At 42.5% G+C, this 27996-nt stretch overlaps 3 protein-coding genes across 5 annotated transcripts; 1 reads left to right on the top strand and 2 right to left on the bottom strand.

Annotated features, from left to right (window-relative positions):
- Nucleotides 1-221: 221 nt before the first annotated feature.
- On the bottom strand, nucleotides 222-5206 carry LOC311500841 (uncharacterized protein). Its single transcript, XM_084562451.1, has 7 exons — nucleotides 5093-5206; nucleotides 4424-4629; nucleotides 4251-4325; nucleotides 4103-4162; nucleotides 3894-3997; nucleotides 3699-3799; nucleotides 222-2667 (listed from the first exon to the last, which is right to left on the bottom strand). The coding sequence occupies exons 1-7, from the start codon at nucleotides 5097-5099 to the stop codon at nucleotides 2492-2494; spliced, it is 729 nt and encodes a 242-aa protein (XP_084418577.1). The 5' UTR covers nucleotides 5100-5206; the 3' UTR covers nucleotides 222-2491.
- Nucleotides 5207-8122: 2916 nt separating this feature from the next.
- papolg (poly(A) polymerase gamma) lies at nucleotides 8123-17438 on the bottom strand (the record flags this gene model as incomplete). 3 transcript variants are annotated; one of them, XM_084562447.1, is made up of 11 exons in its annotated part: nucleotides 17152-17438; nucleotides 16307-16468; nucleotides 14915-14981; nucleotides 14447-14528; nucleotides 12018-12127; nucleotides 11877-11930; nucleotides 10611-10722; nucleotides 10352-10441; nucleotides 10034-10172; nucleotides 9817-9889; nucleotides 8123-9550 (listed from the first exon to the last, which is right to left on the bottom strand). In XM_084562447.1, exons 1-11 carry the CDS (start codon nucleotides 17166-17168, stop codon nucleotides 9404-9406), a joined length of 1053 nt encoding a protein of 350 aa, XP_084418573.1. In that variant the 5' UTR covers nucleotides 17169-17438. The 3 variants fall into 3 exon arrangements, with proteins under 3 accessions (XP_084418573.1, XP_084418574.1, XP_084418575.1); XM_084562448.1 differs by having other exon boundaries at nucleotides 9431-9889; XM_084562449.1 differs by lacking the exons at nucleotides 8123-9550; nucleotides 9817-9889 and having other exon boundaries at nucleotides 10030-10172.
- Nucleotides 17439-22088: 4650 nt separating this feature from the next.
- Nucleotides 22089-27583, top strand: haao (3-hydroxyanthranilate 3,4-dioxygenase; the record flags this gene model as incomplete). The annotated part of the gene is made up of 10 exons (XM_084561254.1): nucleotides 22089-22177; nucleotides 22332-22410; nucleotides 24260-24343; nucleotides 24525-24631; nucleotides 24972-25061; nucleotides 25157-25200; nucleotides 25304-25446; nucleotides 26606-26674; nucleotides 26773-26855; nucleotides 26981-27583. 10 exons carry the CDS (start codon nucleotides 22089-22091, stop codon nucleotides 27051-27053), a joined length of 861 nt encoding a protein of 286 aa, XP_084417380.1. The 3' UTR covers nucleotides 27054-27583.
- Nucleotides 27584-27996: the final 413 nt, after the last annotated feature.

Below are 27996 nucleotides of genomic sequence, written 5' to 3'. Positions count from 1 at the left end.
GGCTTTAAAACTGGAATTTAAAGTTGATTTTTCATCCTTGCAACTGTTAATTTGATCTTTTCTACTCCATGGAAAATATTCAGGGTTAATATCTAGATCGTTTTCATTCCTGATAATTCAGATTTTGTTGTTTAGGTACAGATATAAATAACTAGACGTATCCAGGAAGTAGTAGTAGTAGTAGTAGTAAATAAATACAATCACAACATTATTTTTTTAAGGGGTTTTAATGGGTGTACAGATTCAATTAAAGGAAGTGATAAACACATACAAAAATACCCTTTCAATACATTTTTAGAAACAAACATCTACATGACCTGTTTTGTTAAATGCTTCCAAACAGCAAGGCATGGGTTGTCTGAAACAGAGTGGTGCCGTTTTGTTTTTTGTTTTTTTTTTTCCAAAAAAGAGAAAGAGAGAGAGAGAGAGAGAGAGAGACCTACCTGCTATGAACGCTATTAAAAAAAAGAAAAATAAAGAAATCACATGGTACAAATAGGCAAATATAAATAAATTGTTAAGAAAACCCCCGTTAATGAAGAATATGCCTTTTGAAAAAACTGTTCTCTGTACATTTAGTTGGGGAAACAGACGCTGGAGAAAGAAAACAAAAAACAAAAAAAGCCTGTGTCCCAACTCGCTACCTGCTCCGACGAAGAGGGCGCCCGGTCAGCATCATCTTACATTTCGCAGTATACATACATCCTCTGTGCTGAAAACAATCAAACAAAAACAAAAAAAAAAAAAAAGAAAGAAAAGAAAGACACCCAGCTTCAAAGATGGAGGGTTGGGCCCCAAGGCAAGAAAAAGTTGTCTCCTGATGTCCCCCCCCCCTCCCCAATCCTCCCTCACCGCCACCGTTTGTGGCCCCAGGAGATGCCTTTTTTAAGAACCTCCACAGGAGGCGCAGAGGGCTAACACCCAAAACGAAGGGAATTCTGTCTCTCTCCAACACAAACATCTACGAATGCACGCTCACACACACACACAGTCGACCATATATGCATGCATGCACACACACACACAGCCAGCACTACGCACCTTTTATTGTCTCCTCCCACCCAACACCTCCTCCCTGACACAAAACACACAAACAAACTTTCCAATGGACATGACATGCGTTGACAACCAGGACCTGGTTATATCACCGACAAGGTTCACAAGCACACAATGTGGGGGAGGGAGAGAGGAGGGAGGAAGGAGGGTTCATTTTTATGTTTTATTTTTTGTTATTAGTCCTCCTGAACGGACTAAAGGTTAAGTGTCCAACGATCCGTCTATAGCAGGTAAATAAAACAGTTTTTTTTTTGTTTCCACCCTTCTGATATCTGGGCATCGAACACACGGTAAAACTGAGCATCGAACCGGCGCGTAGCTGCGACACCGAAGCTCCAACGAACTGAAGGATTAACGCGAGCGCGCGACTCTGATATGGTTCTCTCGTTGACGTTCCGCGCGCTAATCCTTTTCCAGAGCGACGACGACGACGACGACGACAACAAAACGAAACAAACTCCACTTCCGGACGACGCGCACGACTGTCCCCGGGAGGACGCTCTCGTCTTTACTGGCACTCGAGAGGCTCCGACGTCACTTTACGTACTTACTGCAAAAAAAAAACTAACCCCGGAGCCGTTCTTTGGGGTAGCTGAGCTGGTCCAATGAGTTTGTGATTTGTGTCATATGCAGGCAAACCCTCAATAAATCCTCCGCGCAGCAACTGTAACCAAACCTCTACAAAAAAAAAAAAAAAAAACTCCAGGGCTGGAGACACGTTTTTGTTTTGGACAAGCAGTAGAGAAAAAAAAAAACAAAAAAACAAAAAAACAAAAAAGAAATTACAATTTTTTTTCAATATTTTTTTTCCTTTTTAGATAAAACTACAGTAGAATGGTCAAAAGACTTAACAGTGATGTTTTGATCTTTTTTTCTTTTTTTTCTTTTAAAGACAAAAATATTATGTACAACAACATTTACTGTACAGTTTGGGACAAAAGAAAATGGGGTGGAAAAAAAAAAATAATATAATAATAATAATAAATCAGCATACACTAGAAGAGTGTGTAGCAAGCATCTGTAAATGTTCTGTTTTCTTTCTTTTTCTTTTTTTTTTTTTGTTTTAAAACATGTTACCAGCAGAAAAGAGGAAAACGAAAAGAAGAACCGCTCATTTTCCATCTGTACTGTGTACATGTAAAGACAGAGAAAGAGAGAATAGAGAGAGAAGATAAGAGTAGAGGAGTAAAAACTGCAGCTTTAGTTCTCATGTGATATCTCCGTGACAGCTGGGTTCAACACCCTCCGGCTGTGAGTGTGACAGCACTGACCAAAATCCCCCTATCCACTGGCAAATCTGTAATCTCTGTAAGATTTGAGGTGAGGTCGTCTGTCCCGCTGCGGCGTCAGACGGACCCGACCTGAACACACTCGTTACTCTGACCGTTAAAGTCCCACCTCTGCGTTTTGTGAATCCAGTCTGCTCGCTGCGTGCTCAGGCTATGTGGATCCGGGCCTTCTCCGTCTCTTTCAGCCTCTTGGCCTGCTCCTCCAGGGTCGGGGAGAGGGGTCTCTTGGCGCCCGCGCCGTTCAGCGGGTCGGCTCCTCGGCTCACCAGCGTGGGGATGGAGCTGCCGACGGGGGGCGCGACGTGTTTGGATGCCACATGTTCTACGGGGAGAAAGAACGAAGGAGACATCAGCATATCGGTGGACGATGGCACTGTACCGGAGTTCGACCCAAAGAAGTTTGTCGATAAAGGTTTGAACGAGACGTTTCTGAATGTTTTCTGAACTTAATGATACTTATAATAAGTTTAATATAACAGCTACCTGACAGGCTAGCGATGCTTACTTTAGTACAGTTTATTGACAGCTACGCTACATGTCACATGTGGGACAGTTAACGGTCACGTTGAGCAGATTTTCCGGTAAATGTCCGCTAAGTGACGTTACTTTACTCCTGTTCCTCCTGAGGCTGGGAGATGGTGTGAAGATGCCTGGCGAGCACAGAGCAGCTCACATGCCAGACGCTTACTTCTGACACTTCACTTACTGAAACAACGAAAATTTCCAACAATCTCGAATTTCCCTCGGGATTAATAAAGTATCTATCTATCTATCTATCTAACAACATGTGGCTTCGCTAGCATCGTCTCTACTTGTGTACAGGGGAAGGAGGCGGCGGCGGCGGCAGCGGCGTCTGAAGCCGCGAAGGGACAGAGCTCAGCGGCGGCCTCATGTTCAGGACAAATGATCCGCGTCACAGATTTGTAAAATCTTAAAAGGCTCATAACAAACTGACTGCATGGATTATTAGGAGCTTTTCTGAGCTGGCAGACACGCCACACACCCTTCTAAATGTAGAAAAAGCACGCTAATCCCTCTTTAAATACTGCAGGCATGAACTGTACAAATAAAAAAAAAAAAAAACAGACTGAGCTGCAAAGAGCGGGGTCATCAAGTTTATCTTTCTGTGCAGTGGATATAAAACATCGACCAAAGATGAGTTGTGTGAGTGCAGCGACTAATCCAGACCTGACAGCAACGTCTGCCTCTCGTCCTCTCTGCACCATTTACCATTTAATATCATGACCCAAACCGAAAACTGGATGGATAAATAGCACTAGCAGTGTTTTCCTTAACAAACTCTGGACAAAAATACTAAACGACGAGCATCCTGATGAAGAAACGGGTACTCACTTGAGCCGATGACAGGAATGGACATGCCCTTTTCTTCGCTGGCAGTGGGAGCGTCGGTGGTGAAGGTGCCCTCAAACACCGGGGGCTTGGGAGGTGTGATGCTACGGACATTGAAATGGACACGGCAAGACGTCAGAAACTCAAGCAAATAAGAAAAGCGGTTAAAATAAATCAGCGAATACAAATGAGCCTCACTTGTGGCGGTTGAGAGCCAGCTTAATGGAATTTTTCACGACCCGACAGCTGTTGCTGGCTGGGAGAGGTGAGGAGGCGTCTGGCAGCTCCATGCTGGGAAGTCTCTGCGGTAGGAAACAGCGACATTATAAAAAAAAAATCACCACGTTTGATTTAAAGTCACTTCACAGCTGCTTTAACAACCACATGGATAACGGCAGTCAGGTTACCTGTGTTCTTGAGGTATCGATGGTTGGAATGGGCTTTGCCTTTGATCCAGAGAGAGGAGTCTAATGAAGAAGAGAGATTATTATTATTATTTTATTTATTTTTTTGTTGCCTGGCTTTACATTGCATACAGTTGACAAAAACACCTACAACATTAGGTCCATCTACATGTGGGTCAGATGGTGGGTAAGGCTCTTTGAATGCAGAGTCATCATTCAACACCACCTGCAGGGAAACAGATCAGTGTCACAAGTGTGATCAATACAAATCTATCTAAACTGAAGATGCCATTTTGTTTATTTATTTATTTATTTTTTTATTACCGCCTCTGTGTCCGTGTGCCTCTTGGCCTGGTCTTCTTGTGTGGGCGAGGGCGGTCTGTTGGCGGGCGCTCCGTTGAGCGAGTCGTCCAGGCCGTTGATCTCCTCTCTGGGGCTGCTGGTGGCGTTGGGCTTCGCGGTGCCGCTCGGCGCCGTGCTGGCGGAGCTGCCGGCTGGTGGGGAAGGAGGCCTCGCTTTAACTGTCGGCTCTTTAACGACGACGAGAGGACACAAGTGGAGAAAACAGATCAGCACGCGGGACGTCTTCGTTTCAAATTAATTGGGGTCTCTAGATCACACTTTCTATCTGTGTGCTAAACTATGACACTCTGACTCACTTGAGCCAATGACGGGGATAGACATGCCCTGGTCTGTGGCAGTAGGTGCAGCAGCAGCAGCAGCAGCAGGTGCAGCGGCGGGTGCAGCGGCGGCAGGTGCAGCGGCGGCGGCGGGTGCAGCGGCGGCGGCAGGTGCGGCAGCGGCAGCGGGCACCGGGGAGGCCTCCACGAAAAGCTGCTTGGGAGGGCTGACGCTGTAAAAACACAGAGCACAAAATAAACTCAGCAACATATCGTGCAGCCTGGTCAATGTCAAGAGTTAACGTAACATCCGGGGACAAAATAAATCTATTGACATAAAAACACCAGCGGCAACAGAAGAAAGATATCACACCTGTCATCTGTGTCAGAGGCAGGCTTAGAGGGTTTGCTGGTCGGGGAGCTAAAGGGGGTCCCTGAGTCCGTGTCTCTGGAGCTGTCCAGGTGACTGCTGTCCAGAGAAATACGCTTAGAGCTCCCGCCGTTAGAGCTACGGTTCAACTCCACTATGCTCTGCAGGAAAAAGACGAAAACAGAAAGATTGAAAATAGGAATTGCGGAAAATGACGGTGAAATGACGTGCGCGGGACGACGGCTGTCTCACCCTCTTCTTCTTCTGCACCAGTTCAGGAGGAAGGTAGTGGTGGAGCTGTTTCTTCTTCACGTGCGTCGCTTCAATCTTCATCCCATCCTTCAGCATGTTGATGTTGTTGGCTTGTCTGTAGACTGTAGAGACAAACGTAGAAAATAAGAGTCTTTCTGCCGAATCCAAGGAACTAAAGAGAGAAATCTACACTTTTCTTTAAGACATTAAAACTTAAAACTACTGTTCAGAATGTTTTTAACAATAGAAGATAATGGCAACCCTCAACAACAGAATTATTACAGGATTTGAATTAAATGTGCATTCACAGTTAATAGAGATACTGGGAGACAAACCGTGATACTGTATTTTGAATCATTATTCCAGGACCTACCGGTGTCTGTGAAGGACTGGATGTCGTACGTCAGGTCAATGTTGACGCTCTCCGCATTCTCCACCTTCTTGAAGATGATCCCAATGAACCACATGGACACAAAGTCGTTCCTGTTGCAGACAAACACACAGAACTCATTGTCATTTAACCCTAAAACGCCTTTATTCACCATATTACTGGGATGTACGCGGATAAAGATGGACTCACTCGTTGCGGTTCTCTTTGGACCCGGGGAAGGACTGGGGATTGACGTGAGCCAAGGTGATGTACTCGTTCCTCTCCAGGTTTCCCACCAGGACGCGGATCTTTGACTCCACCAGACCGATCCTGTGTGAAAATAACAGAAGGTGATCTCCTACACATGCTTTGGAGTTGCTCAAAGATAGAAGACGTTTGAAGACACCGTACTGGTTTAACTTGTTTAAGTTTTTGGACACGAAATTGTAAAGATTCCTAAGCTGTGGATACTGGCGGACGTGAACTGTGTGCTTGCCAGTACAGCAATGAAGTAATGTGTTCTAACCGAATGGAAATTTGAAGATGCATCATCGATAAGACAGTGGATGAAAAAGCTTGTATTCTACTATACTCCTGAAAAAATATATAATTACTCATGTAAGAAAGAAACCTTTAGTCTTTCAGAAAATCTGGAGCCTTTTAATAAAAAATAATCTGTGGATCATCCCACAGATACTTGATCAGTTTGGGATCTAGTGAATTTGGAGGCCAGGTCAACACCTTGTGCTGTTCTTCAGGTTTCTTTTAGTTGTCCCTAAACTGCATCCTGCTGGGGATGGCTGCTGCCATCAAGGAGTGTCATTGCTATGGGGTGGGGGTGCCTGGTCTGGTCTAGGTGGGTGCTACATGTCTAAGTAACATCCACACCAATGAACGCCAGGTCCAGAAGTTTCTCAGCAGAACGTTGAACTGTCGCAAGATGACAAGGTTATTCGACTCTCTTGTTAGTGGTCATAATGTTGTGGCTGATCAGTGTATAATCATGTAAAATGTGAGGAAAGAGAGAACCATACGTGGGGATCTTTACTAAAAAAAATTAAAATAAAAAGAGATCATGGAAGGTGTGGGTAACGTAAGTGCCAGGCTCCATGAGTTAAATTTGTTTATCTTCTTCTTCGTCTGTGTAATTTACTATTCACTGATTTAAATACAAAAGATTAAGAGCTGCTGCAGCAACAGGCTTCCACCTACAAGGGCGGCAAGTCACTAAGTGAATGTAATACAGTTTGAAAAGACGGCGAACGATGAAGGCGGCTTCACCGTACAGATATGTGTGTGTAATCATCTTGACCTTTGACACTCACCATTCTAAGTGGTTTTCTTCTGTGGACGCACTGGCAGTCAGAACAATGTAATGCCTACAGCAAGAAAGACAACAAAACACATTAGTCAACATGATCTGGCTCATCAGAGACCAAGTCAAAATGCAGAAACAAGAACTGGAGACAACTTAGCGCCGTTACAGTTATGATTGAAAACAGCGCCGAGACCACCTGAAACAACCTTATTCTAGCGCACACATGGCGTTCGACGATCAAGACTTTCTCTCTCTCGACGCGCACACCAGACCGTTAACCCTAAACAATCCCACTACTGCAAATGAATGGGTGTCAAATGTAGCACCAGCAGTGCAGCGCTACCAGAAAAAAACAGTTGTGGTGCTTGAACTGTGTGTGTGTGTGTGTGTGTGTGTGTGTGTGTGTGTGTGTGTGGGAGAAACGTTTCACCGGCTCTCTGACCACAGTCAGGATGACTCAGATGTGCCCAAACCAAATGCTCAAAACAATAAGATGGCAGGAAAATAAAAGAAGTTGCATCAGTTATTTTCCGCTGCTCGAACACAGCGCGCGAAAAATGTCGTTGTCACATAACTCAACAATTGTTAATAAAAGCGGTAAGACTTTTATCATGGACCCAGTTGTTTGAAGAACTGTAAATATTCTTTATGAAGAAAAACAAAGTAAATCCACCTACTTGTACTTTTGGAAAAAGTTTGGCGGCTCAAAGAGTTTGGACCACTCTGCTTTGCCCTGAAGGATCTCATCTGTGACGCTGAGACCTGATCATGACGACACAAACAAACAAACAAAACCGGTTAGGTTAAATAATTCAGCTCAGGACTGCCGCCTGTACAAAAACTAAAGCACAATGTAAAAAAACAAATAAACTTGGCTAGACTTGGCGCATTCTGGGGGGATCTAACGGCGTCGAGCGAGTCCTCACCAAATTTGAACTCCTCGCTCATGATGGTGCGCGTCGACGTGGAGACGTTGTACGTGGAGTTCTGCTGGGGGTACGCAGGGGTGATGATCGGCATCAGGTGGTATCTGTCGGAGGGGTTCACCTAAAACAAACAAAACAACCAGAAAAACACGGCACAGAGGGGACAGGGTTTGGTTTCGCTGCATAAATGAGTCTTTACCAGCACCTGTCAACACATTCTACCCACAAAGATGAAAGACTAGCTTGCACCATAAAACCAAAGAAAACACAGAGCACACCCCAAGTTACTTTACGGACTTCACCTTTCTCTCATTTGCATTTTTTGCTTCAAACAATGTGGGTACAGAGAAACCAAAGCAACGCTTTCTGAAAAGAGATGTAAGCCCCTCTCTCAAACGTCATGCTTGAGCTCGGGGTTGCGGTTTATGAATTCCAGTCATTCGTTTGTAATTTGGTTCAAGGTGACATCACCTCATTTCTGACACTACATGTGGATAACAGCTGCATCACAAGCGTCAACACAAGTGTAACAAACCTAGATTTACTGTGTACACACTAATCAAACACATACATGTAGATGTAAAGTCTGTTTTATACCGCTACTCAGTGTGAGGACGGACCGTAGGCACCCTTTCTGTAAAAATACAGTTCATCGTTTACTTGGTATTTAGCAGATTCTCTTGAATGTCTCGGGACTAGTCTACGCTTTGAAAACTGTGTCTAAAACTGTACTTTCAGCTGAGTTCTTAGCAAGCAAGAGACACCGATAGACACTTAATAATATATATTTATTGCTGAAGGGACACAAACATGACACAGCATTTACATCAGCTAGAGTTTTGTTTTTTCCCCCCCAAATTAAGGGAGCGGAGCATATGGGAGCTTTGGGATTCGTAGATTTATGAACAAAGACAAAAGTCAAAAAAAGGCCATGGAACACATGGAGAGCCCCCGGTGTGTGGATGCCAGCCTCTACGGTTAGTTTCCACGCGAAACAAGTCGCTCGTTTAACAAAATCAAGGATGCAGATTGTACAAATGCAAAAAAACGATTAGCAACTTCGCCACAGAGAGGAATATAGATGCTGTTGTTTTGTTAAGTGAAATATATCCCTCTTCTATTTTTATAAAGAACCATGTGTACATTAAAAAAAACTGTACATTCTTTCAGCACCAACAAATCATTTACCATGATATCGGAGCAACAACACTCAGTGAAAGCTTTTATTTTTTATTTTTGTTGTTATATCAAACACAGTGTGTTCAGTGTACTTTGAAGGAAAGTTCAACGGTCTTCTTCAGTTCTCCTCTCTATCGTTTACATGAGAAGTTATTAAGACACTCGCAGCAGGAAGGGATTAAAGGACAAATGACAAAAATGTCTTTGGGCGTTAAATATTTACTGGCATTTGTCCGATTGACCTAAACACACGTACCAGAGCAGTTGTGCTAGTCTGTTGCTAATGCTAATGGAGGGTTGGGACTATCTGATAAAAAACAACAACAAAAAAAACAAAAACAAGCAAGACGTCCACGTAGGAAGTCTTCCTGCTCCAAGCTGCTCTGGGATTCCTCCTCCGAGCAGAGTGAACAGTACTGAAGCTCATGATGGAGGACCCGATCAAAGTCATGGTCACATGAGGACAGAGGGATGAGGAGAATAAGATAAATGAAATGTACCTCCACTATAGATGTAGAGGTAAATAAAAAATAAAATAAAATAAAATAAAAAAAAAAAAACACCAAGAAACTTTTTACAGCTCTGTCCACATAGTGTTTCTGTGCCTACACAGAAACACTCGTGCAAAAAAATAAAACAACGTTATCAAACTGAGGAAACAAAACACAGGTATCATACTCACTCTAGGATCCCACACGGGTAAATTCAGATTGCTGTCTTCAGGCTGTTTCAATAGCACAGGATTCGGCCATTCCCTACAAGAAGGAAGTGACAAATGTAATGAGATAAAACGCGGGGGAAAGTGAGAAGCAGTATACAAAATAAAAGTTGAGGAATGCTGCCATCAAGTGGAAGAGGACAGTAAAAGTAGAAAAGTCAAGAGAGGGATAAATTCTCACCATTTGGAAAAGACCAAGAAGAACTTATGGACGAGCGTGGCCGCCACAGCGTTGGGGTAGAGCTGGCAGGTCCTGGCCACCAACATGGCCCACGACACTCCACCCAGAAACCCCAGCATGTTGGAGTAGATCCCCCGACCTGCGGCAACAGGACACATTCCAACAAGTTAAAATTATTGGTCTGAGACAAATATGTTGTCTTGTCACACTAAAGCTGACGGACATTGGGGTTATCATTGTTAATAATCAGAACTTGAGCACATGGATCAATAAAATACGACAAAGTAAAAGTGCACCGGGCCTCTGAAGAACACTTACGTTTTGCCCACAGTTTAATAGCTCTCAACGTCAGTCTGAAGTTTTCTTTGTTTGGCACCAGGTACAAAATTTCATCGGTTACTCGACAGCCTGAAAAAAAAAAACGAAACAGAAAATATCTGAACCTCCGAACCAAAATTGTGGCTGCAAATGTGACAAACTAGAACGCTTGTTATATTCATAGCAATTATCACAGCAATGTCGTTTTTGAAAATGGCTCCAAGCAAAAGAATTTTACTACATCTGCTCGTTAACGAACCGTTAAGGCTGCGAATACACCGAATGTCCAAGTTTCTCAGAATGGAGTCTCCCCTCAGGTCCAGATTGTCTGGAATGGACTGTAAGGCCAGTCTGGCAAAAAGCAGGTCAATCTGTTCAGACAGACAGGAGCACAGGACAGCAGAGATGAATAAATGAAACGCTTACATGAGCTCATCCTATTAGCAGGGAGGTCTATTTCTAATGTTGTGGATTCTGCAGCCGACAAATTAATACATATGATTTTTGATCATTATCTGGACGAAAGCCACTAAACCTCATTTTCCTCAAAAATTGAAAGCAAGCCCAAAGAATCAAGCCAAAAAAAAACAGATGATGGAAGTGCACACAGGTTCAAAATATAGACAGATACTGAAAGAATGCTTATGGTCATCTTTTATCTGAGTTTTTATGAACCCAAATTACAAAGTGGACCACTGACCTGTTGCATTAAACCATATGTGTCAAACACACGGCCCGGGGGCCAAAAACGGCCCGCCAGAGGGTCTAATCTGGCCCACGGGATGAATTTGCGAAGCGCAAAAATTACACTGAAGACATTAACTGCAATTTTCCCCAATAAAAGACCTAGAACTAAACAGAAATTGCATTTCTTTGTCCTAATAAATGTGGGGTTTAGGGAAACATTTGGAGATGTCGTTATTTATGGGTAAATACGCTATCGTGTTACTGATCCGGCCCCCTTGACCCATCAAACTGGGCTGTATGTGGCCCCTGAACTAAAATGAGTTTGACACCCCTGCATTAAACCATCACACCTGTTTTGACCTGAGAACATTTTATATACAAGTCTGACCATAATTCTTTGCACAGACACTGAGAAGTAAACAGGAAGATTACAGACCGATGATGCGTTCACACTAGCAGTGAGAGGGCGACAAGCTGCCACAGCTTTTCAATGGAAGCCGGCGCTATGAGGCAACGAGCTGACGTCCGACACTTGCTGCTATGTGTCTGGTGAGACGTGCAACATGAAAGCTGAGCTGGCTTCAGGTTTGTTTTTTTGTTGTTGCTCCTCTGACACGCCAACCAAACATATGCATACACACACAGACAGACAACGCCGATTCCAAAACTCGTCGTTGAGGACAAACGGAACGACACTCCACCAGCAGCTCTGCAACAATTTCACTGGCAACGATGACCGAGTTGCAGCTTTTGTTGCTTGTAGTGTGATTGTGCCATAAGGAGAGTTTACAACTTGTTCAAATAAGAGATGTAACACTGGACATTTAAAGTAACTCACCTCAATGCCATCAAATTTGAATTTTATGACCGGTACAAAAGCATCCTCGACAGCCTAGGAACACATACACACAAAACAACATTAGCTATAACAAACTTGGGACAAAAGGAAAATAAAAAAGAAAATATGAGGAAGACTTACCCTGAGATCTTTAATCTCTTCGTGCTGTTTCAATTTCTCAAAGAAAGACTGGAAAAAGTCACTTCTCTCTACGTGGCGTGGAGCCACACATAAGGCGTCAATATCAGCTCCTGTAAAAAGCAGTTACTTCAGTCACTGAAATCCGTGTTGGTCAATACATTGAACGGTTGATGACTTCCATTGAACACTGAATTAACAAGTCGCAGAATTCATGATTAAAGATGTGTGTGTGATTAAGACAACTTTGACCGTGAGCTCCGTGTGCACCATGTATTGCAGTGTAAATGAAAACTGGACACCATTAAAGCCTCCTGCCTAATACTATGTGAGTCAGCTTCACGCAGCCAAAAATGCCTCCGAGCTGTTGGGCCATGGACTAAGTTGTGAGATAAGGCCCAACACATCACACAGATGCTACAGCAGACTGGGATCTAGGGAATTTGGAGGTCAAGTCAACACCTTGAACTCTTAAAACTATTCCCGAACCATTTGTTCACTGGTTGTCCTTCAGTGGACCACATTAGGTAGGTCCTAACTACTGGACGACACAAGAACTAGGAATGTCCCGATCCATTTTGATTTTTTGTCCTATATGATACCGATCTTTTAATATTCAGTATCCGAGTCTCAATCTGACCTTAAATAAATCATATTTCCTCCCCTGGAGATTCATAAAGGCTTTTCTCATCTTGCCTGTATTCTCTTAGATCACATACGCACCATGTGTCTGTATCGACTCCAGAAAACCTATGTTCTCGACTCCATAAATGTTCTCGTAATCCAACGCCAAAAACTGCATAACCCCCTCATAATATTTTTCACCTTGCCGTTGTCTTAAGTAGTTTTCCCCCTTTTATTACACTCAGGTTTTGTTGTTGTTTTGGTGCAGCCTTCGTCTGAGTGTACTCAATGTATTCCATTTTTGGTTTTGTGGCAAATCAAGTTGCTGGCATTGAACAACAATCTCCTGCTACCACCTTGCCAAACATACACATTGCATAATCTCAAAAATTTCTGGCTGATTTTCTTAATTTTCTTTCAAGTACTTCCACACAGCAGACATGTTTAGTAATGTGACTATTCAACTACTGAACTAATCATCATTTATACCCTCTGAACTAACGTGTCAGATGGTTTGTTAGACAGAACCAGAGGTCATCGTTTGAAACAGTTGTGAAAATGGCAGACAACTTTCCAAAATTCTTGGTCTGTCTTTCACAACACCTCCTCCGGCTGTCATCACCACAGACTGTCTGTTACATACGGCGCGAGAAGAGAGAAATGTTTTCTCGCGTCAAAGGTTGCGAGAACAAAATGACGTCACCATCGTTTGGGAGTTCTCAAAGTTTGTTTTCGACACACGCCGACAGGGCAGAACTTTTTTCTCGTGTGGTGTCCGGTTGCTATTCTGCGATTGGTCAGAAGTTGGAAGTGGTTGATGCAGAACAGCGGGAAATGCTCTGATGATAATATTCGCAGTGTGACCGCTAACCTCTCCTGGGTAGAGATCGGAGTTGGGCACTTAAGTTTCTCGTGAAGTATAAATTATTTGGCCAAGACTAACTTTATTCTTACTCTCGCAGCCAGAGGAGTGAGAACAAATTACTCGCCTTGCGGAGTAGTAACGGACTTAAAACTGCCAGTAGTTCCTTGTTGACACTTTGTTCGACCTACTTTTAGAAGGGTGCTATATGTCAGGGCACACGGGGGGAGAAATCAACGCTGGCTTTTGAATAAGTCATTCATTTGTAGGATCTGTTTGCCTTCAGACACCCCATTGTCAGCACTATTTTTTGATATTGATTCATAAAATCCACTTATCTAGAGAAGTAATTACATTTGTGACAGAGGTTGAAAACATGGCAGAAGCTACAACTCTGAGCACACAGTCAGGCCTGAAAGCGGATGTGTGGGAGCATTGTGGAGCAGCTGGCTAAAAGCAAAGCCATACGCAAGCTGTGCCAACATTATCGGGTATTGTTGAAATACCACAAATATCTGAAACCAATGGCGATATTAATCTTTTCACAATCTTGCAACAGTCTGATCACACAGTGCCAGAGTCACGAATAATAGTTTGCATTTCAACTTTTTTGTTGCTTAAAAGAATTTCTTAAACGGACCACATTCACACCGATGCCTTCAGTTCATAAGCCATCGTTTACAAAAGCTTTCTGACCCCCCAAACTGGTCTTTTCAAAAACAATCAATGGCAGACGAATATGACAATACCAGGCATGTGCTTTAGTGTAGTCGGGTCAAACTGAGCTGTTCAAAAACAATGACGCTCGCCCGCCTGGAAAAGGGTGCAGCGCTTTGTGGCAGTAATGTTCTGTTGCCTCTGTCTTTACATTGATGTTTAATGTTAGGTAACTTCTAATCAGGGATTCCACTCATGTGGTTAAAATACTAACAACGACTACACGTACCTTTTGTGTGAACTCCAAGTCGGTATGAACCAAATGTAAATATCTTGCCTCCAACACAGCTAATAGCTGAGGGTGGAAGGTTCTGAAAAGAGGAAAGAAGCACGGATAATTAAAGTCAGTATGACATTTTTCTTCTGAATGTCACAACAGCAGAAGGTGTTTCTGACTGAATACAGGGTCTGCACTAATATGACGTCTTTCAACTGCGCTTTACAAAGTTTCTCATTCACATACACCGATGACATTAGAGCTGCCATGCAAGGTGCTCGCCTGGCATCGGGAGCAGTGTTGGGATTCAGTGTGTCTTGCCCAGGGACACTTCGGCATGTGGAGGGGCCGGGGACCGAACCGCCCCCGCTGATCAGCGGACAAACCGCTCTAGTGCCTGACCCACAGCCGCCCACGGCCACTATTAACGACTCGGAAAGCTTTTACTCAAAGAGAATCCAGCACCGCGGCAGAACCCACCTTTAATTCACTGATCTCTGCAATCCATTCTTTAACAAAGTTATTCAACTTCCCAAGAACTGCAAGTCTGAAACGAAACACAGCTTTTACAATCAGACAATCACACAGTAAGAGTGGAGACAACAGTCATATTTCGGACGTTGAGAAGTGTCCGTTTAAGCTTCAGTTATATACACAGTTGACAGTTCATTAGGTAGACTTGTGAATGCATTTCTTATATAACAGTCCTGCACTTAATCTCATCTTCATGAAGGTTATGGTATTCAGCATTTGTTTACAACATCAATAACAATACAAACTGCCTAAAAGGAAAAAAAAAATCCCTTTTAACAGCAACAATCGTGATTGAACCCATCTGCTTGAGGCTGACAGGGTTGAAATAAAAACTGATTAAACTCTGCTTTCAGTTTTGGAGACTGTGGCTTGTATTGAGTAGCCTGGTCGTTACCATCCTACGTTTCCGCCCGAAATTTGATTTCGGTCTGGCACGTTAGTCTGGCCCAATGTAATAGGAATCTGTCTCCCTAACGGGCGGATGCTTATTTTGAGGTTTAAAATCATTGGAGTTCCCTTAACCAATCAGCAACGTTTGGTAATGACGTATATTGTGCGCCGGAGTTCAGGCTCTTACGCTTACCACTTCCGCTTCCAGTTAAATAAATCAAACTTTTCCCAAAGCCAGTTGGAAGGAGAGCTACGACGTCCTTGCCATTTATAAAATTGACAAGACACGCCTCTTGTTCTGGTTTTAATTCCGTGATGCTCCCGAGAGTTGAGACAACTTCGCGGATGGCTTCTAGCGTCTCTTCCTCCGTCGCCATTGTTGCTATGCTGTTGAACTACAAGCTTCGCTGGACTACAAGCAACTCGCAAGCGAGTTCCGCGTCATCACTCAACTGTTCGCTGATTGGCGCGGTTACACGGGAACTGCAGAAGTGCATTTTGGCCAGACTCCGTGCCAGACCAATCAAATTTCGGGCAGAAACGTAGGATGGTAACGACCAGGCTATGTATTGTGTTGTGTTGTACTGACACATGTTTCTATTATTTTGACAACCCCACTTTAGTCAGTGTTCTAAGCTAAATAACGGAAACAGTTTAGTGTTTAATTGAATCCAGTTTAACGGCACCACAAACTACATCCTCGCAGCTGAGTTGTCACGTTTCTGACACAGTTTCTCAACAAAAGCTGAACATTTCAAACAGTCACGAAGGGGAGATCTGGTGCAGGACCGTATTCATGTTTTGTCAAATGAGTGCATAATCATTTTGGAGAAACGTAGACATGGTGTTTGTTGAGACTAGTTCATTAAATCACAGGTGATTCTGAACATGTCTGATAACGGTGTAAACAAACCAAAAATAATAATAATTGTACATGATGTTCCTCACCTATGGTTCAATTCCTCTTCATCTTCAAACACCCCGAAAGGTTTCATAGCATCACAGAGCTTCTTGGTGTACTGGTGATCTATTTCTCGTGGGGGTGCAAGGCTAATGGCAGAGGTGATGCCGTAGTGTTTCTGAGGCTGCTGCTGCCCACCAGGCATGGTGCTGTGAGGAACACGACATGGAGCAAGGCGCAACACACAAGAAATCACAGATACTACAACATCCCGCCAACTAACGTTACTACGTTCATTTTAAAATCCTGTATTTAAATAAATGGACAAGACGTGAACCGCTGCACGTTTACTACTCCCCTACTATTACCGCGAACTCATGTGTAAACAATCCACTGACAACAATGCGCTCAATATACGTTACTCCAAAATAGTAATAAAAAAATATAAAACTATAATCGATTCCATATTTGTGTGCAAATTTTAAAAAAGCACCAAAACGTTTCTTTTTTTTAAATTTGCCACTATTCAACAGATGGAGGCGAACGTTAAGAGTCTACAAACAGGTTGGGAGCGAGTTAGCATGCGCTAGCTGGCTGCTACGGAAGAAACGGTTAAAGTAATTACTCGCTTTCCGGTTGTGCTCTATTAAAAGTTGACAATTTGCAAAATAAAACACACAGCTGTGAATTATTCTCGCTGTTGAGGCACGTTTACGCTGCAGCCACTGCTCGACAGCGAGCAAAGCTAGCTAGCCAGGCAACGGTGACCGCGGGCCTTGTTTGGTTGTTGTGACAGTTGGCTAACGTTAGCATTTAGCCTATTCTTCAGGACTGTCTCAAACGCGACCGAAAAACGTTCACAAGTGGGAAATGTGTTGCATGCACGACTTACCTTGACATTTCTTTCATGACAATCTGAAAATGTTGCACTGTTGTCTGCCGTAAACACGTAAAAAAAAAAAAAAAACACCAGGAAAGTCAGCAAGTGGAAACGATAACAGCCTCGACCTGATTACAACAATGGTCACTTTCCAGAGAGCAGTTCAAACCTTCCCACTGAACCGGAATCACTTCTTATACAATAACGTATTGGGCTCGTGAACCCGAAACAATATTCATATCTTATACATCCGCAAAAAAACGCGCGGCGGCGTTGGATGCTAGCGGCTAAACATGCGCTTAATGTGTGCTAGGAGTTTATAAATTCCAAACTACAAAGCTAGCGGTGTTTTTTTTTACGGGGGGGGGGCTTCATGCAACACGCTGAGCAGCAACCAACGTCATGACGCACCGCCCCAAATCACGTGACCACCGAGGCCTTTAGCTGCCGAGGCTAACGACGCTAGCACCCGCGTTAGCAGCGCAGCTAGCTCCGGAATGCTACCCCACCACCTGTAGCACAATGTGACGCCAGGGTTGCACTTAAACGATATCGCGGGTTGGGGGGGGGGGGAGGTTATGGTTCAGGCTGGGAGCTGTGGCATTTAGCCAAACAAAATTAAAAATGAAATAGTCACGGCCCGAAGCAAGTAGTGGAAGAGAGCTAGTCCGAGGCCTACCTCCTAAGAGATGTGAGCTAATGCTAAAGAGGGCAGTGCTAATGCTGACAAACAGGAAGAATGGGGCTTTATTATCGAACTGGGGCATCAGTTTAATCTGCTACCCTCTTGAGTCATTAAGGACAAACATGTCCACGTTCAAGAAACTGCTGTGAAAGCTTTATTTTATTTTTGATATTTTTTTCTGCCCTTTTCTGCAGAAATCTCTAAACAAATTTGACTATTTTTATTATTAAAGAAATGTGGTTTTGATGGCAGTTAATGGGACATTTTTGTCCGCTAAGGTAAATTTTAAATCTGAAACTAGTAATCAATATTTTAGTCAAACTAATAGTGAATATTTTAGATAATCTTGGTCATATCCCAGACTGATTTGAAACCTCCCAACGTTAATTTTACTGAAAATAACATTTTTTTGTGTGTGTGTTTTTTGTTTTATTGTAAAAAAACAACAGTAATAAATCAAACTGGCATTTAAGGGTTAAAATCCTAAAATTACTTAATTCTTGGTAGTTTTGTAAAGTGACTGAAGTGGTTTAAAATATTTATGCATAAAAAAAGCAGAAACAAATATCAATCATTTAAGTTTTTGGAGCAGACATATTTGTCCTTAATAAAAAAATATATTAAAAACAGTCATTAACTTTGTGTAGAGAGAGACTTTGCTACAAAAAATTGTGCCACATTCACCAACACAGCCAAAATGATGACCAGATGAAGAGGAATAATCTGTCCAAATGCACAAAAATGTCCCTAATGATGCCTGAGAGTTAAGATAAAAGTCATATTTCATCCAGGTAGTCAGAGTAGAGAAGCAATAAAAATGCATAATTATAATAATTAATTATAATATCAGGAGTAAATAAAATTGGTTATCATTGATGGGTGATAGCAGGTATGGTAGCAAAGTTAAAAGTTATCTTTAAATGTTAGTACTGGTAATGTCCAAGAAATAGATACCCAGTAGAAAGTTGATAAAGACCAAAAAGTGGCATCATATCTGATATTTGACAGTGTTACTTGGATTTGAGAAGATAATGCCTTCTGAGGTTAAAAGAAATAAAATTAATGCAATAATACAGGATAGTTTTATTGTATTAAAATGTGGAGGGGAACATGCTTGTGGTAAATGTAATAAGGGTGCTAAGCCATAACTGTGGAGATTAGCATAGTGCTGGATATATTGAAGAGAAACATGCAAATAAACCACAGAGACAGAAGATCGTTGATACGCCGTCATATGTGGAGGCAGTATGGGATATCTATATAAGTGTAATGACAGGCTGATAGAGCTTCACTAAAACCTGAGTGCCAATGAGATACAAATAGACCTAACCCAAAGCAGACATAAGTAGATTTCAGCTAGGATAGTTCGCATCCCTGCAACCGTTTCTTCAATCACAACTGCAGTGTTTTGAGGAAAACATCTTGATTGGATGCACAATGACCCGTGTACATGTAGCTGTCATGGGTAAACAAGGAAAAGTGGAGACAGTGGTTGAGGCTGCAGAGGAGTTTCAATACATCAAAAGACCTGAGAGCTGACAATATAGAAGGAATGCTGAGAAAAGATAAGATAAGATAGTTGTTTACTGATCCCACTGTGGGAAGTTTACAGAATCACAGCAGCACAGGCTATAAAAACAGTACGTAAACAAGTACAGACATTCATTCATTCATTTATCTTCTGTAACCGCTTGTTCCTGTTAAGGGTCGTGGGGTCTGCTGGAGCCTATCCCAGCTGTCATCGGGCGAGAGCCGGGGCATTCACACTCACACCTACGGCCAATTTAGAATCACCAATGAGTCTAGCCAGCATGTCTTTGGACGGTGGGAGGGAGCTGGAGTACCTGGAGAGAACCCACGCAGACACAGGGAGAACATGCAAACTCCACACAGAAAGGAACCAGTCGGCCCCTATTATAATATTATATCATGTCTAGTTCTGATATGTTTTGGTCTATTGGTAGCAGGCTTTTATCTAACCCTGGAAGGAAGGAACTGCTCACTGAAGAAGCTCCTCTCAACACATGCAAATGACGTGTTCTTCATTAGGGATGGATGGATGGATGAAGGATTTGAGAATACCGTTTAATCTCACAATGTAACAATATCTCGCTATCAAATGCCAAAAATCAAACTGAACATGTATATTACAAGTGTATGAGTCAGTATGAAAGCGGTGGAGGATGTGGGATATCGTTTTGAGGAAGCAAAACTGCCCAAACCTCGTCCGTGGAACTGTGTAAATGCATCAAAGTCCCAAAACAATGTCAAAACAAAACTTGCCTCATGTCAGAAAAGAAGAACTGCTGTGTTGTGCTTACTGTTGCCATGTAGTCTCGAGTCCATCAGGGGGCGGCACAGTGGTGTGGTGGTTAGGACTGATGCCTCATAGCGAGAAGGTTCTGGGTTCTAATCCATCATGGCCGACTGGTTCCTTTCTGTGTGGAGTTTTCATGTTCTCCCACCATCCAAAGACATGCTCGTTAGGTTCATTGGTGATTCTAAATTGGCCGTAGGTGTGAGTGTGAATGGTTGTCTGTCTCTCTGTGTTAACCCTGAGATAGACTGGAGACCTGTCCAGGGTGGACCCCACCCTGTCTCGCCCGATGACAGCTGGGCTAGGCTCCAGCCCCCACGACCCTCCAGAGGTAGGTTACAGAAAAAGAATGAGATAAATGAATGAGTCCATCAGGGAACAGATCCTCACAGAAAAAGCAAGATGATGCTGCTGCAGCTCCACTTTTTGGTTTTTATCATTGATTGTTTTTTGCTCAATATTTTGCTTATAAAGCTATCTGCATCTATCCCCACAGAAAAATCTGATGAATCTTAGAGGTATAAAACCAAAATGGTTAGTTGATGGTTAAATGACAGATGTAATTTTAATTTATTCAATCTAATGTGTTTATTACGACTGATAAACACTCTGGAGATAAGAAACAGTTAGAACTGAAGAGTACAGTACAATCTAACCTTTTACAGCAATAAAGTGCATTTTTCAGTTTATTCATTAAACTTACCTGCCGTTATTTCCGTCTTCTTATTTTATATTATTAAACTGAAAATGAGACTGGACTATCAGCTAAAATTCACTAGACGTCACTTAATTCACGCCTCATTAGAGTATATTCATATTTTAATAAATTTATGTAAAACGCTGTAAATAACAGACACAAACTAAAGTTAATCAAATGATATTAAGTTGGATAGAAAACCAGATGGTACAGTATGTGTATAGTTTTTATAATAACCTGTCAGGCTACACGGTTTGCAGGCTTGTCCTGTGAAGGGTTGCGAGGGCGGGGCTGGAGCCTATCCCAACTGTCATCGGGCGAGAGGCGGGGTACACCCTGGACAGGTCTCCAGTCTATCGCAGGGCTAACACAGAGAGACAGACAACCATTCACACTCACATGCACCCCTACAGCCATTTTAGAATCACCAATGAACCTAACTTTGAAGGCCCCAGTCGGCTGATGGATTAGAACCCAGAACCTTCTTGCTGTGAGGCATCAGTGCTAACCACCAACACACCACTGGTCCGCCCACATAGACATGTTGTGGCAAGGAAAAATGCCTGAATACACTTTTGGTTTGGTCTGCAGTATCCTTAAATCTCCCCGCTCTCATTCAGGGGGGTGAGGTTCATCTCGGGCTACAAGGTGGCAGCCGTGTCAGTTGAGCACAGGGAGGGTGGCACAGAAGAGCTTTTGTATTAACAGCTCCATGTAATGGGCAGTTTAAATCATTACACCCGGTGTAAAATAAATTAATTATTTGAGCTTTAGTTTAAACGGCAAATGACCCCCACTTTATTAAGTTCTTTGCAGTTTTACTATTTTCCGTGTAATGATAGAAAGGAAGGATTTTATAATGTAATTATCAAAGGTGCTCTGTTATTTTACACCATAAAAATGTATCTTTGGATAAAAAACAAACACTGCTCTCTAACATACTGATTTTCCAGGAAGCTTTATCTTGTTTCAGTGGATTTCAGCAGCAGCGTGCGGGCCTCACTTAGTCACTTATTATGACAACACTGGGAACCTTTCACCTGTCTGGAACCCGGAGCTCCTCCCCGACCGGCCGACCAACCGACCGACCGACTGACTGACTGACTGACTTAACGCCCACTTCTGCATTTTGGACTTTCAATGTCATTATGTTTTTAACACTCACAAGAACAAGAACAAGAACAAGAGCGAGAGGTCAGTTAGTCACTGAGATTTAACACCGCAACCCTAAGCCCGGACCGTTTGAAAAAATGAGCGAACGTCCTCTCCTGGTGAATGTTGACAACTGGATAGCACAGAACCAAAATGCATTTCTGCCACCGGTTTGCAACAAGCTCATGTGAGTGTTTCGTTGACAGTAAACAATGTGTGTAATTGTTTAATTTCAACGTGTTCTTCTTTGCAAATGCAAATATTAGCACGACATGTGGAGTTAGTGTTAGAAAAGCTCAACTGTTTGAGGAAACGCTTTAATTCCTCTTTTTTTTTTTCAGGCACTTTTCCCAGTTGCTCATCATGTTTGTTGGAGGTCCTAATACCAGAAAGGATTATCACATAGAGGAAGGGGAGGAGGTGAGAGAGAAAAGTATTGATTTAGTCTTTCTAAATGAGATCGCGTGTATTTAATGGGTAATGACACTCGTTATCTAATACAAACGTTAGTTCTTAAAGCTTCCCCCCTGATCTCAGTTCCCACTGTTAAACTGCATGATCTCCCAATGGACAGGGCAAGTTCCACCACAGTGTTGCAATGCCTGGAGAAATTATTTTGGCAGGCGACCCCAAATAGTTGTTTTTAGTTGTAATGGGAGCCATTCACTGTCAGGACTGTCAGGAGTTCATAGTGCCAGAGTGTGTCGACTGACAATCACTTAAAAGAGGCTGTAACTCAGAAGTAAACATGAACCTTCTTGGAGTTTTGATCAGCTTATTTTGCATTTCTGGCTCTCTGGTCCTTTTCTGCACCATGCTACCAACTTCTTCAACCAATCATACTCACAGACCACTCAACCTCAATCAAACTGGCAGCTCTAAAATCCAGAGTCTGAAAATAGCTTATCTTTATGAAAGCCAGCTGCTCCACTTCTTTCTTCTTTTATCAACGCAATGTGATACTGGAGAGCAAGCCGTAACTTGCTTATCTTGCTCACTGTACTGGCTTACACATTATAAGCAGTCTCCTTACGGATGATTCGCCAAAGGTATTTTAGTGACCTAGTGACCTAGGGTTGCTGGTCACAATTCAGTGAACAGCTGTGGGTGCTATTGAACAATATACAAACACTGGAGCTCATTCTTATGACCTTTAGAGAGGCGCAATAAACAGTCGTCCAACTCCCGGCCTCTTTCCTGGCCTTTAGCAACAAGATCTGACGTCTCCATATATGCAGTAAATGAGAATAAGATAAGTAAAACTAAATAAAATCAACCACATCAACCATCAATGAAGGTTAAGGCATGTCAGTGACATATTCAGTAGGTAGTCTAGGGAGGCATGTGAAATGTTTATTGACTAGCGACACTTGTTAAGAGGCTAGTCAAGAGGGATGCCGGTCAATTATAAGACATATCCTCAAGGTTAGGGTTAGCCGAGTCGTTTGCCGGGGTAGGTATGTGAATTGATTGTCTCTCTGAATGAATAGCTGAGCTTGGTGATGGCTAACTAGGCTTGAAGCGCGATAAAGAAGTGATAGCGCCGTCTTCCGTGAAGCTAAATCACTGGCTCTGATACAGATGCGCTCCTCTGATTTCAAAGTATTTCTATTTTTGGCAAACCACCTGCAGCTAGCGGTGTATGGATGTTTACACACAAGCTAAGTGCATATGCACAGTTCAAAGGTACTGTAGTTAATTTTGTATTACTTTCCACTCCACTGTATTTCACTGTATTTAAGGGGAATGTTGTACTTTTTGCAGTTTCTAGTAACTTTACAGCAGATTAATTCTTAAACTCAAATGAAAACTCATTCTAAGACAGTGAATAATTATAATATTTAAACGCTGCTTGCATGTTAACGCATCAGGACTGTTAATCCAGATGTATTATTTATAACAAGGGAACTCTGACACATCCAATTTTGCATACTTTTATACTTACTTGTGATTCTTCCACCATTACCTGCACCACTTCATAAATCATCCTTATTCATGATGAAACAGCACACAGCCTTCAAAAAAGCCTTTTGCAGCCAAATGTCTAACACCTTCTGAACCCTTACGATTGTGTGTTAAAAGGCTCATATCTCATCATACAGTTCTTGCAAAACGGACATGCGTTCTTCCTCCTGGCGCCCGCATTATCCACAACGCAACTCAGCATGCATAATATGCAAGAGTACTGCCCAGCGCATGCACACGTTTTGATATTAGCATGTAACCCAGTACTGTCCCTCATCTTTCCTCCACCCTCTGTTTTAAATAGTTATTTTACCAGCTGAAGGGGGACATGTGTCTGAAGGTGATCGAAAATGGCAAACATAAGGACGTGCACATCAAAGAGGGAGAGGTGAGGTTTAATTATTTATTTTTGTTTTTGCATTTTAGCCTTACGTTACATTCATACTTGCACAGTATCACCACATTTAGGTGTGCATCTTTAAAACCACTCATTTGGTCTTTTAACGCTTCCTGAAAAATCGGGACGAGAACATGATGTCTCATTTGTCTTATCTTTACCCCATTTGTAGATGTTTCTGCTGCCGGCTCGGATCCCCCACTCCCCCCAGAGACAGGCCAACACCGTGGGACTGGTGGTGGAGAGGAGGAGGCTGCTGACTGAGACTGACTGTCTGAGGTTAACTGCTGAAAATCTTGCCTTTTCCTCATCTCTTCTAAATTAGACAAATAGCAGGAAATAGAGGACAGGACATATCCAGAAATATGTAGACAAACTGAAAGTGTGAAAAACATTTACCATGAAAACCTAAATATAGTTGGAGAATGATGCAATGCAAAATACAGTAGGTGCTGCTTGCTGATGTTGATTGTCCTAACATGGACTCATCGTTGCATTTTCAGCCTAAGAACCTGGTGACAAAACCCAGTCTGTGTTTTTCACCTGTGCCCAGATGAGCCATAGAATTTAATGCTGTACTCATAGCAGCTCTAACATTAACGTGTGTTGTTGCTTTCAGGTACTATGTGGACAACACCACTGATATTCTGTTTGAGAAGTGGTTCTACTGTCAGGACCTGGGAACCCAACTGGTGCCAATAATTAAAGAGTAAGACGTCTTCTCACCTCGACACACATGCTCCATTGGATCTGAGAATTTTATTAACGTGAGTTTTGTTGGCTTGCTTGACTTTTAACTTGCAGGTTCATGGCGTCGAAGCAGTGCAAAACAGGAAAGCCTGATCCGAGTGAGTTATTCAGACACTGATACTGATACGGGTTTCGTGACCAGTCAGAAGGCTAGTCACTGTAAACTCTGAAATGGTGACATGTTTATCTTTGTATGCACAGATGAAATCTTCAGAGAGCCCCCGTTCCACATGAACACCATGAACGTGATGTCGCCCTTCTCCTTCAAAGCCTGGCTGGACAAACAGAGGCCGCTGCTGGGCAACGGATCCATCAGCATGTTTGGAGCTCAGTTTGAGACGGAGGTATTCCCAGTTTTTATTTTTTTGCTCAGGATTTTTAATGAAAATCAGATAGTGGGTCATTGGAATAAACTAGTTCAGACTTATAGGCAGTTTAAGCTTCTGTGTCAATTTGACACCATAGCTATGGCCCAGACCCGTAGCGTGATGTGCACCTCCCAAGAAATGTAACTATACGCGCCACGGCGACGCAGACCGCAAGAGCTGTTATTGGTCCGCTTGGTAGTAGCGTGTTTCTTCTTTAGCATTTCAAGCTGTTTCTCCATCTCTGCAATTTTTGAATTGATTGTTTTGGATCAGTACACATCGAGGTTAACTCAGGTTAACTGAGATACAAACATTTGTACGACTCGTCTTTGGTGAAATTTTGCCGAAAGTTTCAGTCGCCATTATTAAAGCAGGAAGTAGAAACAGAAATGAACCCGACTGACAAAAAAAGACGCAGTGCCGACTAGCGTTTGGGCGGCAGAGCGAACCAAACTGATGAGGTACAACTATAAATACCTTTCACCGGCGTAGGGTACGTACGTAGGTTACGTACGTAGGTTACGGCGTCTATGTCCCACAGCGAATGAGCCTTTAAGATCTTAAAACATATCCAAAAGAGTTAAAGAAACAAAACTGGGCTTGTAGAGTCTCTCTCTTCAGTTCTGGAGGACTAGTGGAGGAGTTAGAGAGGTTTAAATAGGAACAACTGTGGGTGTTACCCATCAGAAACTTGGCTTGGCTAGTGTCTTTGAACAACTAGAGATTGGAGAAAATGGTGTTGTCCATTTGTTTGCTTCTGTCTTTTAATGTTATATCTTTATTATAATATTTTTTTTCTTTGTATGAAGTGATTATTCTAATGCCACGTTTCAAACTGTGAGCTAAACTAGAATCTTGCAGTTTTTCCAAAATCTGACTAATAAGGTGTATGAAGTGTGTGATGGTTATTATTTACATAGTTAGCTCCACAAACACATACACTCAAAGACAGTTGCCGTGGTGTTAACAGTCCTAGCGACTAGTCTTGCAGCTGAATTTTTAAATGAAAATCCTGCAAAGTAAAACTGAGAGTATAATATAGCCAGTTTTACGATTGTAAATTTCCAACAGGAACAGATTTATGTTATGATGATGATGGAGCTGATATAGATTCTCTTCCTTGTGACCCCAACAGGCGATGGTGTTTGGAGCTGGCCTGACGGAGACGTCGGTACACCAAAATGACGTGTGGATTTGGCAACTGGTACGCCTGCAGAGCATGTCTAAACGGACGGTCTCTCTGCAAACATGACTGAATCTTCTGCTTACTCAGCATCTAATCTGAAATCTTTCACTTCTCAGGAGGGATCTTCAAGGGTAACCATGCATGAGCAGGAACTTAGACTTTCCGCAGGAGACAGTTTACTCATTCCCGAGCAGAGCCAGTAAGTCAAGATTATTAACTGGCTAAAACCTTTCCACTCAGTGTGCAGACTGTTTGACCAAATTTGTCTTTCCAGACGTGGCGCTATAGTGGTTTGACCTGTCAAATGCATGGTCTTTTGTGTAGATACCAGTGGCAGCGAGACGAGGGGACCATCGCCCTGTATGTGGTCCAAAACCCAGAGCGGAAGCGACCCTAACCTTCACCTACAGCTTCACACACAGTATACGTGTGAAGGAGAGCTCCTAATCTATCGGACAATAAAAAGCACTGTGTATTGTGTATTATCAAATGCAGTAAGTTGTGTAAACAATGTGCTCATTTAAGTTTTGCCAATAGTTAATAAAACTTTTTAATGTACCAACGAGCAGAGGAAGCTGTTGACAGTAAAACAGCCCTCAGCCCCGTCGCTGCTTGCAATTTTTATTAGTGTTGCAAGAAATTATTTGATCCATAAACATCTTTAGATGTCAAAATGACTGATGTGTATGAGTTACATTTTCCCACCACACTGTTTCCTTCATAGTTCTTTATAAAAATCCCAGCAGCTGAAAGAATGACGAGTTTCAACAAGTATCATGAACATCATCCTGTTGCCAGATAACACTTGTGTGTGCCAGGTTATCATTATAACCAGCACACGTATTTCCCAGTAATTCCCCAGTCTTCCAGTAATCTATACAGGTGCAGATGATCTTATTTCCGAGCTGAAGGTAAAAGGTCAGTGTAAAATCCATTGCATATGGCTCGGTTATTGTGTTGACTGTGGAGCCATGTTTTAATGAACTAGACGAAACAGACTAAATTGATCAGATCTACTAATTCTTAACACAGTCGAACCAAATTTATTATGTTATTGTTCAGGTTTTGACACGTAAATATCATTATCATACTCTAAATATCAAATATCATAGCAGGAACTAACCACACTGCACAAAGCTCATACTGCCATTCGCATCTGTGGTATTCTATTACCAATTAATGTTTAATGGAGACTTGCTTGTTCAGCCATGCACACGAATCTAGCAGGAATGTTAGCATGTGACGTTCATGGCACTGCCAGGGAGAGTCACCTCTGATAATTTCTTCCCGATAATTTTTTCATCGTCACCATTTCTTTTAAAAGACACGTTATTGTTCAG

This window comes from Chelon labrosus, assembly GCF_963514085.1.
Source record: "Chelon labrosus genome assembly, chromosome: 15".
NCBI lineage: Eukaryota > Metazoa > Chordata > Actinopteri > Mugiliformes > Mugilidae > Chelon > Chelon labrosus.
This window is presented reverse-complemented; position numbering and strand designations above follow the sequence as displayed.